This window comes from Primulina huaijiensis, chromosome 7 (genome assembly GCF_012295235.1).
Source record: "Primulina huaijiensis isolate GDHJ02 chromosome 7, ASM1229523v2, whole genome shotgun sequence".
In the NCBI taxonomy this organism is placed as follows: domain Eukaryota; kingdom Viridiplantae; phylum Streptophyta; class Magnoliopsida; order Lamiales; family Gesneriaceae; genus Primulina; species Primulina huaijiensis.
In genome coordinates this window covers 17,034,342-17,050,055 of record NC_133312.1, presented here as the reverse complement: position 1 = coordinate 17,050,055, position 15,714 = coordinate 17,034,342, and the positions used below count along the sequence as shown (strand labels likewise).

At 37.0% G+C, this 15,714-nt stretch overlaps 2 protein-coding genes across 3 annotated transcripts; one reads left to right on the top strand and one right to left on the bottom strand.

Moving 5' to 3' along the window:
• Positions 1-562: 562 nt before the first annotated feature.
• LOC140980699 (deoxyhypusine synthase-like) lies at positions 563-10,810 on the top strand. Of its 2 annotated transcripts, none has more exons than XM_073446705.1 (7): positions 563-805; positions 893-1,060; positions 1,586-1,804; positions 2,735-2,821; positions 3,559-3,667; positions 3,742-3,977; positions 10,457-10,810. In XM_073446705.1, exons 1-7 carry the CDS (start codon positions 626-628, stop codon positions 10,544-10,546), a joined length of 1,089 nt encoding a protein of 362 aa, XP_073302806.1. In that variant the 5' UTR covers positions 563-625; the 3' UTR covers positions 10,547-10,810. The 2 variants fall into 2 exon arrangements, with proteins under 2 accessions (XP_073302806.1, XP_073302807.1); XM_073446706.1 differs by having other exon boundaries at positions 574-805; positions 897-1,060.
• Positions 10,811-11,115: 305 nt separating this feature from the next.
• LOC140980700 (uncharacterized) lies at positions 11,116-14,908 on the bottom strand. Its single transcript, XM_073446707.1, has 10 exons — positions 14,735-14,908; positions 14,416-14,497; positions 14,204-14,283; positions 13,514-13,616; positions 13,244-13,400; positions 12,569-12,697; positions 12,358-12,444; positions 12,027-12,071; positions 11,376-11,579; positions 11,116-11,310 (listed from the first exon to the last, which is right to left on the bottom strand). The coding sequence occupies exons 1-9, from the start codon at positions 14,847-14,849 to the stop codon at positions 11,379-11,381; spliced, it is 999 nt and encodes a 332-aa protein (XP_073302808.1). The 5' UTR covers positions 14,850-14,908; the 3' UTR covers positions 11,116-11,310; positions 11,376-11,378.
• Positions 14,909-15,714: the final 806 nt, after the last annotated feature.

The following is a 15,714-nucleotide window of genomic DNA, read 5'->3' as shown; positions in this document are numbered from 1 at the left end:
TCTCACATTATACGCAAAAATTTAGAGCACACACATAAACAGACAGAAACAAACAACGAACGGAACATAGAAAGAGATACATAGAAATCATAATATGTTTTTGTAATCAAATCAATAATGATTCAAGAAAAGAATCATACTTCTGAAATTCGAGGAACCCTCGACTTGTCTTAGAGAGGAGAAAAGTGTCGTTTTTAATGAGGAAGAGAGATATATGAGTGAGAATGATATTTTGTTTGATTAAAAGTCTACCAAAATCTCTAGGGTGAGTAGAAGACAATTTTTGAGTTTTTAAAGTTGTACATGGAGTTTTAAGGTTTGTACTTAAAGAATTAAATTAGAATCATTGTAAATCTATGGAAATATTGAATACCTATAGATTTTTATGGATTTTTAAAAAATCAAGTTTGAATACCTTTAAACTTTTTAAGATTCTATAAAAATCTAATTTGAATACCACAAAACTTTTATAGAGTTTACAAAATTCTAGACTTTTAAACCCTACAAAAATTAATTAAAGTAATTAAATTTCAAGATTGAATTCACTACCTTATATATACAAAGCTGCGTCCGCTCGACGCAGCTGTATTCTGTTTCGGCGGCGAAGCCGTGGAGGAGGACTCTAATGGAATCTGCGCGCAAGGCGGCGTTCAAAAGCTCGGTTTCTCTGGATGGCGCATCCCCTAGAATCGAGGGTTACGATTTCAATAATGGCGTCGACTATCACGCGTTGCTCAAATCCATGGCTTCCACGGGCTTTCAAGCATCTAATCTTGGTGACGCCATTCAAATTGTCAATGAAATGGTTTGTCGATTTGCTCTCGTTGATCTCTAGAATGATGTTGAATTATCTTTCAGATTGGTTATTGTTATTTTTTTGTTGTGGTTGAAGTTAGATTGGAGGCTCTCGGATGAGAGTCCGGCTGAGGATTGCAGCGAAGAGGAAAAAAACATGGCTTTCAGAGAATCAGTGACGTGCAAGGTGTTTCTTGGTTTTACGTCAAATCTCATCTCGTCTGGCGTTCGGGACATAATTCGATATCTTCTTCAGCATCGCATGGTGAGTGACTTTCTAAAAAACACTAGCTCTCTTGAAGGCTTCCATGAATCTTTGTAGAATAATTTATGTGAGGGGAGCTTGTCAGCTTTACCAATCTATAGTTCCCCCTTTATTTTACTAACTGTAATGCTTCACTTTTGTCCATTTTAATTGGAAATTCAGAAGCTGGAACTTAAGTTATGAAATTTTAATAAATGATCTGTTTATGTCTCTTCAAAGTATGTTAGACCTGTGATACTTGAGTTTGGATAGGAATGACTTGGCAACTAGACCTGTTTGATTTTTAAAGTTGGGTTACCACCACAGGTTTGGTGGGGCAGGACTTTGTGGTGGTTGTGCCAATCACTTTGAGTGGTTTTTCACCCTCAAACATTGGAAAATCATAAATGTTTTTATCAAAAACTATGGCGTGAACAATTTCATATAATGTAATATCACCAGAATTCCTTAAAAAGTGGAAACACTCAAAGTTCAGTTAGCGACTTCAGCAAAAGTCTGGTGTCAATTTATTCAATGCGTCTGTAGGTTGATGTGGTGGTGACTACAGCTGGTGGCATAGAGGAGGACCTTGTGAAGTGCCTTTCTCCCACATACAAAGGTGACTTTGATCTTCCTGGAGCTGTTCTTCGTTCAAAGGGCTTGAATCGCATTGGTAATTTGTTGGTTCCTAATGACAACTACTGTAGATTTGAGGATTGGATCATTCCAATTTTCGATCAGATGTTACATGAACAAAATTTGCAGGTATTCTTTAGGACATTGTCCTTTCGTCTTGCCAAAAGATAAATTAGTAACTATGTTAACCTTCTTGGATAATTAGATTCCTTGATATGGTCCATGTGAATAAAATACTTTATACTGAAGCTTACCGCTAGATTGAAATTTCTCACGCTTTTATTTGAAGTGTATTCAAAGATTCAAATTTTTATTGGATCGAGGAAGTGTTTGCAACCTATAAAATAAAGTGATTTTTCACAATTCATTTATAAAAAATCAGTTTTTTTGTGTTTTTTAACCCAAAATCCAGCTTCTAAGTATTTTAATCTAATCCAAAAGCTGGCCTCAAATTCAAAAGCTGGTCTCGTTCTGATTCCAATTCTTCAAAAGTGATTCTGATATTTTGGAAAAAAATGGACATTTTCTAGACATTCTTACCCCAATATGTTTGTCTAGTGCAAAACATGTACATTATACCATCAATCATTATCTTTTGCAAAAATTTCAATAAAGGTTTTTTTTGTATTTTATTAAAAAGATAGTTTTAGAATATCTTATTTACCAAACACCCTATCTTAAAAAAATTTCAGTTTTTTACTTTTATTTTCAAACACTACTCACTTATTATTTTTTCACATTTTCACAATCTATAAATATAAATTTAATCACTTATCTTAAAGCATAAAATTTTCTAACACTCCCAAAGCTCCTTATGTTAACAATTGTTCCATATTTACATGCTACCACAATATTTCTCCTTGCGGTAGAACTACTAGCTCAATCCCACATTATGTGATTTTGTATGGAAAAAAGTGCATTTTCTAACACAAGCCACCACACTTTTCTCCTTTCCTAGCATTGCTTCAGCCTCTTTTTATATTAAATTTTCCTCATGTTATAGAACCCATACAAGTCTTAATTTTTGGTTTTATAACCATGTTCCATGTATTTTTCCAGAATGTACTTTGGACCCCATCAAAAGTGATTGCTCGCCTTGGGAAAGAAATCAATGACGAGAGCTCATACTTGTATTGGGCATACAAGGTAGATGTTCATGCAAGTGTTTTAGTATTTATATTTTTTGCTTCATGTAATTTTTTTTATGGACGTTCATCAAGGTTGTCAGGCTGGCAAAAATGAAAAATCTTTTTACAAAAAGATATTTACTTTAAGGATATGTCAGGACAACAATATATCACAATTTTGAGTTTAAGTTACCAAAGATATTTAGTGTAGGTTTGGTAGAAAAACAAAATTTATTGTACCGGTTAACTCCGTTTTTATCTAGAACCTGATGTTTTAATACAATGTGGGTATTTTAATGAATTTAAAATATATTATTATATTATATATAATAATATATAGCATAAAATAATATGGTATTTTTGGTTTGGGGAAAGGAAAAAATATCAACCAAAAGGTGATAGTTATTTTGATAAATGTTAAAATGTAAATAACTAGAAAATCAAATTTTATTCGTTAAATTTGAAGGTTGAGAGAGGACTACCGAGTCTGATTTGTTGAGTTTTGGTCCGGATATGGGTTTTTCTTGGAAGTTGACGGAGCGATGATTGATTGTGTCTATAATTCACCCCTTTTAATAAATGTGAATATAGCAGTAACTAAGCAGTATATCTCGTCTAGTTAAATAGACGGATCTGTATTTGGGGAAATTCTTTAGTTATTGTATTATCTATCAAGGCTTTGTTGACTTTTTTATATTCGTAACAGTGTTAAGTATGTGAATTCTGTAGAATATCGACCATTTTCTCTTGCTGCAGAACAACATTCCAGTTTTCTGCCCGGGCTTAACAGACGGTTCCTTGGGTGATATGTTATACTTTCACTCATTTAAGAGTGAGCCTGGTCTAGTGATAGACATTGTGCAAGGTAATTAAATTCTCTTAATCAACTTGTTCCAATCTATGTTCTAGGTTAAGGGAGTGGCTTGTTGTGTTAAACAGATATTAGGGCCATGAATGGTGAGGCTGTCCACACTGGTCTTAGGAAAACCGGGATTATAATTCTTGGAGGAGGGTTGCCTAAGCATCATATTTGCAATGCGAACATGATGCGCAATGGCGCTGACTTCGCTGTATTCATCAACACTGCGCAAGAATATGATGGAAGTGATTCAGGTGCCCGTCCAGACGAAGCCGTGTCCTGGGGCAAAATTCGAGTGTCTGCCAAGACAGTGAAGGTTTAATATTTCCCTTTTGAATTAATGCTTTTAAATTCCACTCCTTGGTCACTTGATTGTGTAGCGTCCTTACCTGAGCCACTACTAAACAGATTGATAAGCATGCAAAATTAAAACTTAAGAACAACAATTAAACATCGGAAACCAAATAACTTAATCATCTTACAACCCAAACGAAAACAGAATAATAACAGCAATCCTAAACATTAGTACAACCATATCAAGAACATAATTCTGAACGAGAATACGATAAAGCAAATAAAATCTCAACTGGATCGCCACCGAAAACCCAATTGCTCTAGCCACTGGCCGTCCGAACTGTCCAACCTAAGACATGCCCCGTGGAATGGGGTGCCCAAGATGAAAAGAAGGACGTGAGCGACAATCGGCCAATAGGAGAATGTACGAGTATACAAACTGATATGATGCATGCGAAATGCAATATGTCGATATGAAGGATCAAGTCAAGAATCTCATGCTCAGTCTAGAGACGCATAAGTGTGTAGTCTCTGATATGTCCTAGGCATGTTTTGGCTCCTACGCTCATCAGAGCCCGCGGGTCCCGTCGAATACTGAACCTAGACAATACCAACATAATGAAATCACTAACAAACCAGATCCTGAATTACTAAACATGTTACAAAGTTCTCCCTAATGATTCTTAAATCACTATTTAAGGTTTTAGGATTATACCTGCGTCCGTCGTCAACCCGCTGATGATGTCTTGATCTCAGTTCACCGGCCCTCCTCGAGTCGACATTAGCTCCGAAACTTCCCGACACAAAAGTGCCTTAGAAACTGACTAGAAAACATAAGGTACATGGCTAAAACTCTCTCTGAAAGAAGCGGTGTAGGATATAAAAGAAATCAGCTTCTATTTATAAACTGCATCCAGACTAGTTCAAAAAATCCGAATCAATCTTATCTGCCACGTGTCAGAATCTCATTTGTCTAGTTGGATTTCTTGGGATAATGTAACTTGAAGTAGATTGGATTATTCATTTTAAATTCGGTGGATCTCAACAGATTGATCCCGAATTATCAATTCCTTAATAATGTTTAATTAGCAGCCCTTCAATCATTTTTTAATTAATATTTCATTCAAAATAAAGATTCGGCTCATTACATTCTCCCCACCTTACAAAGATTTCGTCCTCGAAATCAGAATTGAAGTACAATACAATTGAATAAAATACAACTCATGATTACAAAGATTACAAAGATACAACTCAAAACCAAAGCACAAGCACATAACATGTCCTCAAGTGTTAATAGTCCTCTCTGACTGACGATCGGTCTCTGGATGATAGGCAGTACTCAGACTCAATGTCGTTCCCAACACTTTTTGAGAACTTCCCCAGAACCTTGAGGTAAAGCGTGGGTCTCTGTCACTGACTGTACTTGTTGGCACACCATGATATTTAAGAATCTCTTGGATGTATAGTCTTGCCATGCGATCAAAACTATATTCCCGACTATACGGAATGAAATGTGTTAATCGGTCTACAACAACCCAAATGGGATCACAATTCTTAGATGATAACGGCAAGTGGGTGACAAAATACATCGTTACATGCTCCCATTTCCATTCAGGGTTAGGAAGATTCTGAAGTAATCCTCCTGGTCGACGATGTGCAGCTTTCACTTGCTGACAAACCAGACACTTGGCTACGAATTGGTAAACACTTTTCTTCATACATTTCCACCAAAACCTGGTCTTCAATTCTATGTATTTTCATACTACCAGGGTGGATACTCAACTTACTCCTATGAGCTTGAGATAAAATCTCGTCTCTTAATTTAGAACATTCTGGAACTACGATTCTCCCTGAAAGACACAAGGTTCCATCTGTTTGGAACGCAAAGCTATATGTGTTGTCTCTGTTACCTAACCTTGCTAACTTTTTCACTTTCGGGTCTGAAAACTAAGCTCCTCTGATTTTGGCATACAACGTCAGTTCAGATAAAATGCTCGTTACTCGAATGTATTCCATTCCTTTCTTATGACGGAAGTGAAATCCCAGAGAACAACAATCTTGGATTACACTTGATATGAAATTTGTCTGAAGTGCAGATAATCTCGCTGATCTTAGATGATACTTGATTTCGCAATCATAATCCTTTAACAAATCCATCAATCTTCTTTGGCGCATATTTAACTCTGCTTGAGTGAAGATATACTTCAAGTTCTTGTGATTCGTAATGTTACCAGATCTTCAAATCAAACACAATCGTTGTCAATTCCAGATCATGAACTGGATAATTCTCTTCATGCTTCTTCAACTATCCGGATGCTTATGCAATCACATGACCATTCTGAGTTAAAACACACTCAAGTCCTTGAAGTGATGTATCGGTGTACACAATGTATCCTCCTGATCCAGATGGTAGAGTTAAAACTGGTACATTTGTCAAACATTGACGCAGTTCATTGAAACTATTTTCACAATCATGTGTCTATTCGAACTGCACATTCTTACACGTCAGCTGTCATTAGTTTGGCAATCTGAGAAAATCCCGAGATAAATCTCCGGTAATTACCTGCCAAACCTAAAAAACCTACCAAACCTAAAAAACTTCTTATCTCTTGAGTTGATTCCGGTCGTGCCCAACTCAACACTGCTTCGATCTTGCTAGGATCCACTGATCTCCCATCTTTGGATATAACATGTCCCCAGAAGACAACTATGTCGAGCCAAAACTCGTACTTGTATAACTTAACATACAATTGATGATTAAGGTTAGCAACAAAATCTTTAAATGTTGTGCATGCTCTTTAAGGCTACGAGAGTATACAAGTATGTCATAAATAAGACAATGACAAAATTGTCAAGATACTCCTGGAATACTCGGTTCATCAAATCCATAAATACTGTTGGAACATTAGTCAAACAAAATGGCATCACTAGAAACTGGTAATGCTCATACCTTGTTCGAAATACAGTCTTAGGGATATCACGTTGATGAACTCGAAGTTGATGATATCTAGACCGTAAATCGATCTTCGAGTACACTGAAATCTCTTGCAGTTGATCAAACAAATCATCGATCCGTGGTAACAGATATTTATTCTTGACCGTTACTCGGTTCAACTGTCGATAATCTATGCAAAGTCGTATAGACCCATCTTTCTTTTTAACGAACAACACTGGTGCTCCCCAAGGAGCTTGTCAAGAAGATCTTGTAACTGTTGTTTCAACTCTTTCATCTCCGTTGATGAGAATCTATAAGTCACTCTGGAGATAGGTGCGGTTCATGTTACCAATTCTATCTTCGCTTCCACTTCCGTCTCTGGAGGAAATCCAGGAATTTCATCAGGGAAAACATCAGCAAATTCATCGACAACTGGAATGTTCTTCACGTTGATTACATCATTCGATACGTCCACAACATAAATGAGGTATCTCTCTCCTCCTTTCGCTAAAGCCCGTTGTGCCTTTACAGCAAACACTACTGGCATTGGAGGTCGAGCTCCCTCACCGAAGAAGAACCAATTCTCGTCTCCTTCTGGACGAGACTGAACTAGACGTTGATAACAATCTACAGTCGCTCTATACTTAGTCAATAAGTCGATTCGAATAATACAATCGAAATCTTCCATAGCCCATATCATCAAATTGGCAGACAAGTATTTTCCCTCAAACTCTAGCAAACAGTTTACTACAAGTCGCTTAGCTAAAACCTCTTGTCCCATCGGTGTAGACTGTAGACTATAGACACCGACATCAAAACATCTAATGGCACGTAGGGTAGTTTATGCTTCTTAACAAACATTGATGCTATGAATGAATGCGATGCCCAAGTGTCAATTAATACATATGCAGGGATACCACATAAAAAGAAATTACCTGCAATGACTCTCGTTTTGCTCCTCAGCTTGCTCTTGGTTTAGGGCAAACACTTGCCCCTGAACTCTTGGGCGTTGCTGAGATTCTTGTGATATTCCTCCACGACGGGAACCTTGAGCAGGAAAACCTTTCTGTTGCACTGTGGCCTCAGACTGTTTTCAGCTGTAAGAGCCTACCATAGAACCTCTGCCTCCACTCTGATCCTCTAAGTTAGGGCAAACCCTTTTCACATGACCAAAACTATCACAATTGAAACAAGCACATGTCACTCTTTGACAATTCTCCTTCTGGTGATTGCGTCCGGAGTGGCCGCATTGCAGCTTTTTCCTGCCAAAACTGTGCACCTCTCCAGAACCGGAAGAAAAAGAAGATACAGACTTCTTGAAAGACTGACCCCTCGCTCCTATCTACTAGAACTTTTGCTAGCTTGCATAGCCTTCATCCTAGCAATACTGATCTCGGCTTGACGACAACGACTCACTAATCCTTCGTACGAAGTAGGATCGTCACAGACAGAAACTCGATAAAAAATCTCCTGGTTCAAACCTTTCAAAAATTGAGAATAATTTGCTGCAGAATTCTCGCTGATGTGAGCGTACGGCAACAGATCCGTAAAACGCTTTGGGTAATCTTCCATGCTCGAATCTCCTTGCTTGATGGTCAACAGTTCCATCTCCTTCGCATGACGAAGAGCTGGCGGAAAGTGACGATTGATGAAGGCCTGACGGAAATGTTCCCAATGAATCCGTTCATGCTGCTAAACTAGAATGGCTGAAACATGTTTCCACCATTTCCGAGCTTTTCTTGGATCATGAAATCGGTCAACTCCATCTTTTCATCCTCGTCATAGTGTAGCACTAGAAAACATTGCTCTATAATATCGACCCAAGCTTCGGCAACATCAGCATTCTCCTCTCTGGTCAATGGTGGAGGTCCAATCTTCATGAAATCCATAATGTTAATGCGGTTCCCACGTCTCCTTTCATCATGATCTTGGTGACGCCTTCCGTCACATCTCTACGACGATGTTCTCGTCCAGCCTCATCGTCGCCATAAAGGCCATGTCCCACATTTCCGTGACTGCTCCCATCTCCTGACATCTGAAAGAAAACCAAAATCAACCTCTAATTCCTCGAAAAAGAATTAATAATGTCCAAAATTTTTTGCATGCTCTGATACCATCAAATGTAGCGCCCTTACCCGAGCCACTACTAAACAGACTAATAAGCATACACAATTAAAATTTAATAACAACAATTAAACAGCAGAAAACAAATAATTTAATCATCTTACAACCCAAACGAAAACAGAACAATAACAGCAGTATTAAACATTAATACAACCATATCGAAAACATAATTCTGAACGAGAATACGATAAACTAAATAAAACCTCCATTGGATCGCCACCAAAAACCCAACTGCTTTAGCCACTGCCTTGGCCGTCCGAACTGTCCAACCTAAGACCTGCCCCGTGGAATGGGGTGCCCAAGATGAAAATAAGGACTTGAACGACAATCGGCCAATAGGAGAATGTACGAGTATACAAACTGATATGATGCATGCGAAATGCAATATGTCGATATCAAGGATCAAGTCAAGAATCTCATGCTCAGTCTAGAGACGCATGAGTGTGTAGTCTCTGATCTGCCCTAAGCATGTTGTGGCTGGTACACTCATCATCAAGATGTGGACCTACAATGTCCAGGTCATCAGAGCCCGCGGGTCTCATCGGACATTGTAGCTCTCGATGCCCCATGGTCCAAATACAGAATAGGGCTGAGCGAACCCAACAAACGAGGTATATCTCAAAAGATATCAGGCTCAACATGATATTTCAAACATGATATGCCAAAGTAATAAAACATGTATCATGCAACAGATAAATATGCAGCATATAAGTGTGTATATTACGCTTGGATGTCTTAGTCAGTACATCACATACCTCAGTAAAACATTCTGACAGAAAGCTTACTCGTCTGAACCTAAACAATACCAACATAATGAAATCACTAATAAACCAGATCATGAATTACCAAACATGCTACAAAGTTCTCCTTAATGATCCTTAAATCACTATTTAAGGCTTTAAGATTATACCTATGTCCGTCGTCAGCCTGCTGATGATGTCTCGATCTCAGTTCACCGACCCCTCCTCGAGTCAAAACTAGCTCCGAAACTTCACGACACCAAAGTTCCCTAGAAAATGACTAGAAAACTTAAGGTATATGACTATAACTCTCTCTGAAGGAAGCGGTGTAGGAAACAAAAGAAATCAATTTCCATTTATAGGCTGCATCCGGACTAATTCAGAAAATCCGAATCAATCTTATCTGCCATATGTTAGAATCTCATTTGTCTAGTTGAATTTCTCGGGATAATGTGATTTGAAGGAGATTGAGTTGTTCATTTTAAATTCAGTGGATCCCAACAGGTTGATCCCGAATTATCAATTCCTTAATAATACTTAATTAGCAACCTTTTAATCATCTATTAATTAATACTTCATTCAAAATAAAGATTCGGGTCATTACAGATTGTCTATTAGTGGACTCATCATTGGCTTTCTGCTGCTTGAATTACGTTGGTAGACATTATTTGTAGCAAACTATAATCCTAGCTGGATTTGCAGGTGCACTGCGATGCAACCATTGCCTTCCCTCTCCTTGTGGCCGAAACATTTGCTGAAAAGCTAAACAGATCCACAGAGACCGGTTGGTAGACTACTACTTTGCACCGGATTTCAAAAGCCTCGAGACTTTTCAATGTTTTTCTGGTAATTTGCGTGATCATGTTTGTGAGCATAATCGTAAGAAAAGTCAAATGCCCTACTACAATTGTGGTCCAAAATCGGATAAAAGTGAGTTACATAAGATAATAACAGAACCAGAAAATTTGCCGAAAACTGCATCCTTTGTTTTTTTCTTGTAGGGAATTTGTAATTTAATACTTTCGTTTGCAATACATTTGTTCATTTAGGTAGTCATCCTTCTATTTGGCCCTTATTAAAACATTGCCAGAATAGACGAATCCGGGTTTTTAGTAGTTGACATTCGCAAGTTGATGTAATTTGGGGTTGTAATATATTTTTTTCAAAGGAATTTTCCGTTTTGTGTTTGACATAAATGTATCCCACTGCTAAATTGTTTTATCAGTTTTCATGTTCATTGTGCGACTTCTATTAATTTTTTTTAAACACAACTTGTAACAATAAATTGTAATGACATTCTTATTTTTTTCGGGAATGTAGAGTTTGAAGTTTAAACAAAATTAAATATTTCAAATGCCATGTATAATGAAAATGAGGTCTTTCATTTCGTGAAATATGTATATCTTAACTCTATCCATTAAAAAGATTTCATAACAAAAATATTAGCACGCACATATGCCGTTTGATCACAAGTACCAACAAGAAGTTCCACTGGTGTATGCTACAATTTATATCAAGTCTAATATTTTTCCCTCAGAAGTTGAAGATCCCAGCTCTAAACAAATAGGTATATTGCTCAGCTATATGAGAGAGAGACTGTGTACGTGCACAGATGAAGCTCAAATCACGTTTCTTGTTTCATGGGTCGGTACAATTTGTAAATATCTGCCTCACCGAGCGATACAAGTTCATCATATTTCATAGGTTTTCGATCGAAGCAAGCAAGAAACTCTTTGTTTCCGTCAGCACCCTTTAAGGGAGACTCTATCCATCCTATGCATTCGAATCCCAGCTTTTGTACACCATTTATGATCTTTGCAAGAACCTAAGTGTTGGAAAATAGAGTTAGTGGTCGTATACAAGAAAATAAAACACAACTGTTACCTCTAGCCTATGCCTCGATGTCAACATCATTTCTATTTGAACGTAGTTTCAGACTTCCGCCATATGATAAGACTCGTCCATAAATAGGATAATCGATGAACCAAAAGCCTCCAAGATTTGATGAACAATGAACAAAAGAAAATGCATGGAAACCATCCAGAAAGGTCCGGAAGCGTGTGTGGATTCTTGAGACAAAGTTGCATGTACAACTAGAATAATGTAGGAAAGTTCACATCTCAGTCAACATCAAGGTTTAAAATTAAAAGGGACCAATGGGATCAAAGGCTTATGCTGCTAAAGGGTAAGAAAATGAAATCAAAATGGGGAAAAAAGCATTTACACAAATCCAGCTTACTAAATTCCAAATATTAAGTTACACAAAGACTACCTCCTGATGGACTAAGGGATCTCTCACAATCCCACCACCTCCCACCTGAAAGACAGTTGAAATTTAGACATCAATCAAACAAGCGGAAATTTCAAATGGTGTGAATGTGGATAAAAATTCTAAAGATATGTTCTTTCAATATTACACACAGAGCGTCACTTGGAGCATCCAATTAACCTAGCCCATTGATCAAAAGTGACCGATTTTGCCAAAAGTAAGACTCAAAACATTTTTATGCAATACCAGACAAATAAAATATTATATTGTGCCCGCACTCTAGTCTTGTAATATAAACCATAAACATAGCTAGAAAAATGAAGTTTGCACATACTTGTGATCGGTGTGCCTCAAATTGAGGTTTTATTAGTGAAACTATCGTGCCGTTATCTTTCATTAAGCTGATAACAGCAGGCATGACCTGCAAACTTTACAAGAAACAAGTAAAATTTTTTGTATGCAAAAAGAAGCATACATTGTGTAAAACAACTCAGGTGGAAAAACAATGCAGGAAATAAATATAACTGCATTCAAGGAAATCGTACCGTCAGTAAAGAAATGAAGGAAAGGTCCAAAGTAACCAGATCAACCTTCTGCGGTAGTTCAGTAAGATATCGCAAATTTGTCCGTTCTATAACACTCACACGTCCATGTCTGCGTATTTTGTCAGCCACCTAAACAAAAATAGTGATCCGTTATTTAATCAGTACAAAGCATGCACGATAACAAAACTAGAGCACCTAGAGATTATGCTAAAAAAATCATCACTTCTTCCCTTGATTCTCTGGAGTGAAGGCAGCTCGAAATGCCAATTTTATATTTAATTTTTTAGGTTCTATCACAAATCTTCAAATTCAGCCACAGTCAGGAAACCATAAACCACCGACATAGAATGAACGAATATCATCCGGACAACAGACCATCGATCCCTAATGTGTTAAGGGATAAACTAAGTGATGCGGAACATTCCCAACTTCTTCCCATGTTTACGTAATCAAATAAAAAAAATAGAACAAGCACTTCCATATTAATTTGATTCTTGGTAAAATAGGCAAAAATATGAAATAACCTCTAGAAATATTTTCCATACATGCTTCGCATTTATACATAACCAAATAAAAAATAGAACAAGTACTTCCATTTAATTTGAATCTTAATAGAATATGCAAAAGAAGAAATTCAATAGCCTTTGGTTAAAAATCTTTAGTCTGAATTCTTACCTGTCCATAACCCACATCAACACCATAAACAAATGAAGCACCATATTGAAGCAAGCAATCGGTAAACCCTCCAGTAGAAAGTCCTGAATCAAGAATCACTTTTCCAGTAACATCGATCTCTAGTTGTTCAATGGCAGCCTCCAACTTGTGTCCAGCTCTAGGGTACGAATAGATAGAAAGGTAGAAGTTTCAACGACCTTACAAATATGTCTAACATAAACAATGCATAAATAAATGTCAAGCTATAGGCTGTTATGAGAGAATTATCACCTACATACATATTTAGGAATTTCAGCCTTGATCTCCACGATAGATTTAACAGAGATGGGAGTCCCACATTTGTTTACCACTCTACCATCGACGGTTACCTTGCCTGTGAAAAGAAAAGAAGAATATAGATTTAACACAGATGGGAGTCCCACATTTGTTTACCACTCTACCATCAACGGTTACCTTGCCTGTGAAAAGAAAAGAAGAATATAATACAAGAACATAGGTTTTTTTTCTTTGGTGACGCTCAACTTCCACAACACAGAGCTAAAAGTAATTGATACCAAATCTAGAGCAAGATTTAGAACAAACATTTTCAGATAGAAATAGCATCTGTATAAGCTTCTCAGGATGCAACGGCTTGCTAGATATTGAAAATCAAAATACGAACCCATTATAAGATCAACCAAAGATTAGACTCAATTTAATGTTTCTAATGAAAAAGATACGAATACTTCTTAAATTTTCTCTTTAAATCATCTACTATGTCTAAGAATACTTCTTTTCGTATCTTTTCTTCTGACTCTGTATGATTTTACACAAGAAGTGCGACATTGCTATTGCAAGAACTTCAACCTCTCTGTGAGACTATATATTTCGAAGGACTAAATATATAAATCTCAGTTTTTTAAATAGTCAAAGAAAATTAACAAAGTTTTTGTAAGTCCAACATCTTCAAGAGAAGCATACCTTGAGTGATCCAAGACTGAATGAATGTTCGACTATACTGTTCAAATCTTTCAAGACATATCTCGTCCAGTCTCCTTTTCCTATAAAATGTGATGAAGATACGAATAACATTACTTAAATTAAACAAAAACAGTTTCTTGGTAGCATCAACTATCAAGTTACATTCAATATCTGAAAAAGAGCAGAGTAAAACAGAACGAAGTTGTAATTACTTTTTCTTCACTTCAGTTTTCACCAAACTTAATGCAGTAAAACTTCTATCAGGCTGTAGCGCGCAGGCCCTGACCCATCTCGCTGACAAAAAAAGGGCAAATAATAAAAAATCAATGACCAAACAGTCTAAAATAAATTCCGATACAAGAAGATACAACGCAAACGTTATGAAAGAACAATTCAAGATTCGGAAAACTGCAGTTCCACATATTACGACTAGCCCTTTATTACATATTCTTCCAATTTCTACACAAACACTAGAATGAGCTAACGTTGTTAAGTTTCTAGAAGAAAATGATGCATCAGAGAAAAAGGTACCCGATAGCTGAGGAGAGTGTTGAATGAATTTGATAGAGAAGAGGGTGAATCCAATTTTGTTACTCAATGTACAAATTCGTGATATGGGAAGTTGCAGAAACTGTTTCACTGCCATTTTTGCATCTCCGTAATCTGAAGCTCCGGAGAAAGGGAGACTGATAAAGCCATTCTCATTATCCTGGACACTAAGACAGTGGACCGACTTCTTCAATAGTGGGCTTGGAAAGGGGTCATTAATAAAGCCCAAGCCCAAGAGCAGCTTGGAATATAGAGCCCAGAAGAAGAGCCCAAACCAGATACCACCACACACGCAGAAGAAGAGGAAGAAGGAATCCAACAGCTAGAATCTACAAGGCGTAACAAACCACGATGGTGGAACGATTACATCACAACTGATTGCATACCCTTTTGCTAGCCAAAACGCTAAAATCTGAAGTATGAAAATAACAATTATATAGCAGGATGCGAAAATAGAATTAAATAGATACAAACAAAGCACTAAACAAAGGCTGCATGTTATTGAAAGTACAAATATCGAGTATGTCAAACAGTAGGAAAGAGGTAAATCAAACTGAGGCATGTACGAAGGACAGTTTCCTTAAAACATATTTGTCCCCTCCAAAAATGCTTCGAGGTTCAGGACGGACAACTGTTTCCCAAGATACAACGACAAAACCATGTAGCAACTCTGCACGATTAACTACACCGGCAAACCGAAAATATACCTTCACTTTATCACCAAAAATTAACGGATGCCAAATAAAAAGCTAGCAATATGAAATACAAGAGAATGCTTGAGTGTGTTTGTAAAAAAAAAATTTATATGGATTGAGAAAATTGACACACTAATTATAAATTCCAAAATAAACACAAAACTTCATGGAAGATCAATTAAGTCAATTAAGCTTGCAATTAACTCAAGAATATGAAGAGCCAAAAGTTTCTAATTAATTCAAGAATTTAGAAAGTCAAAAGACATT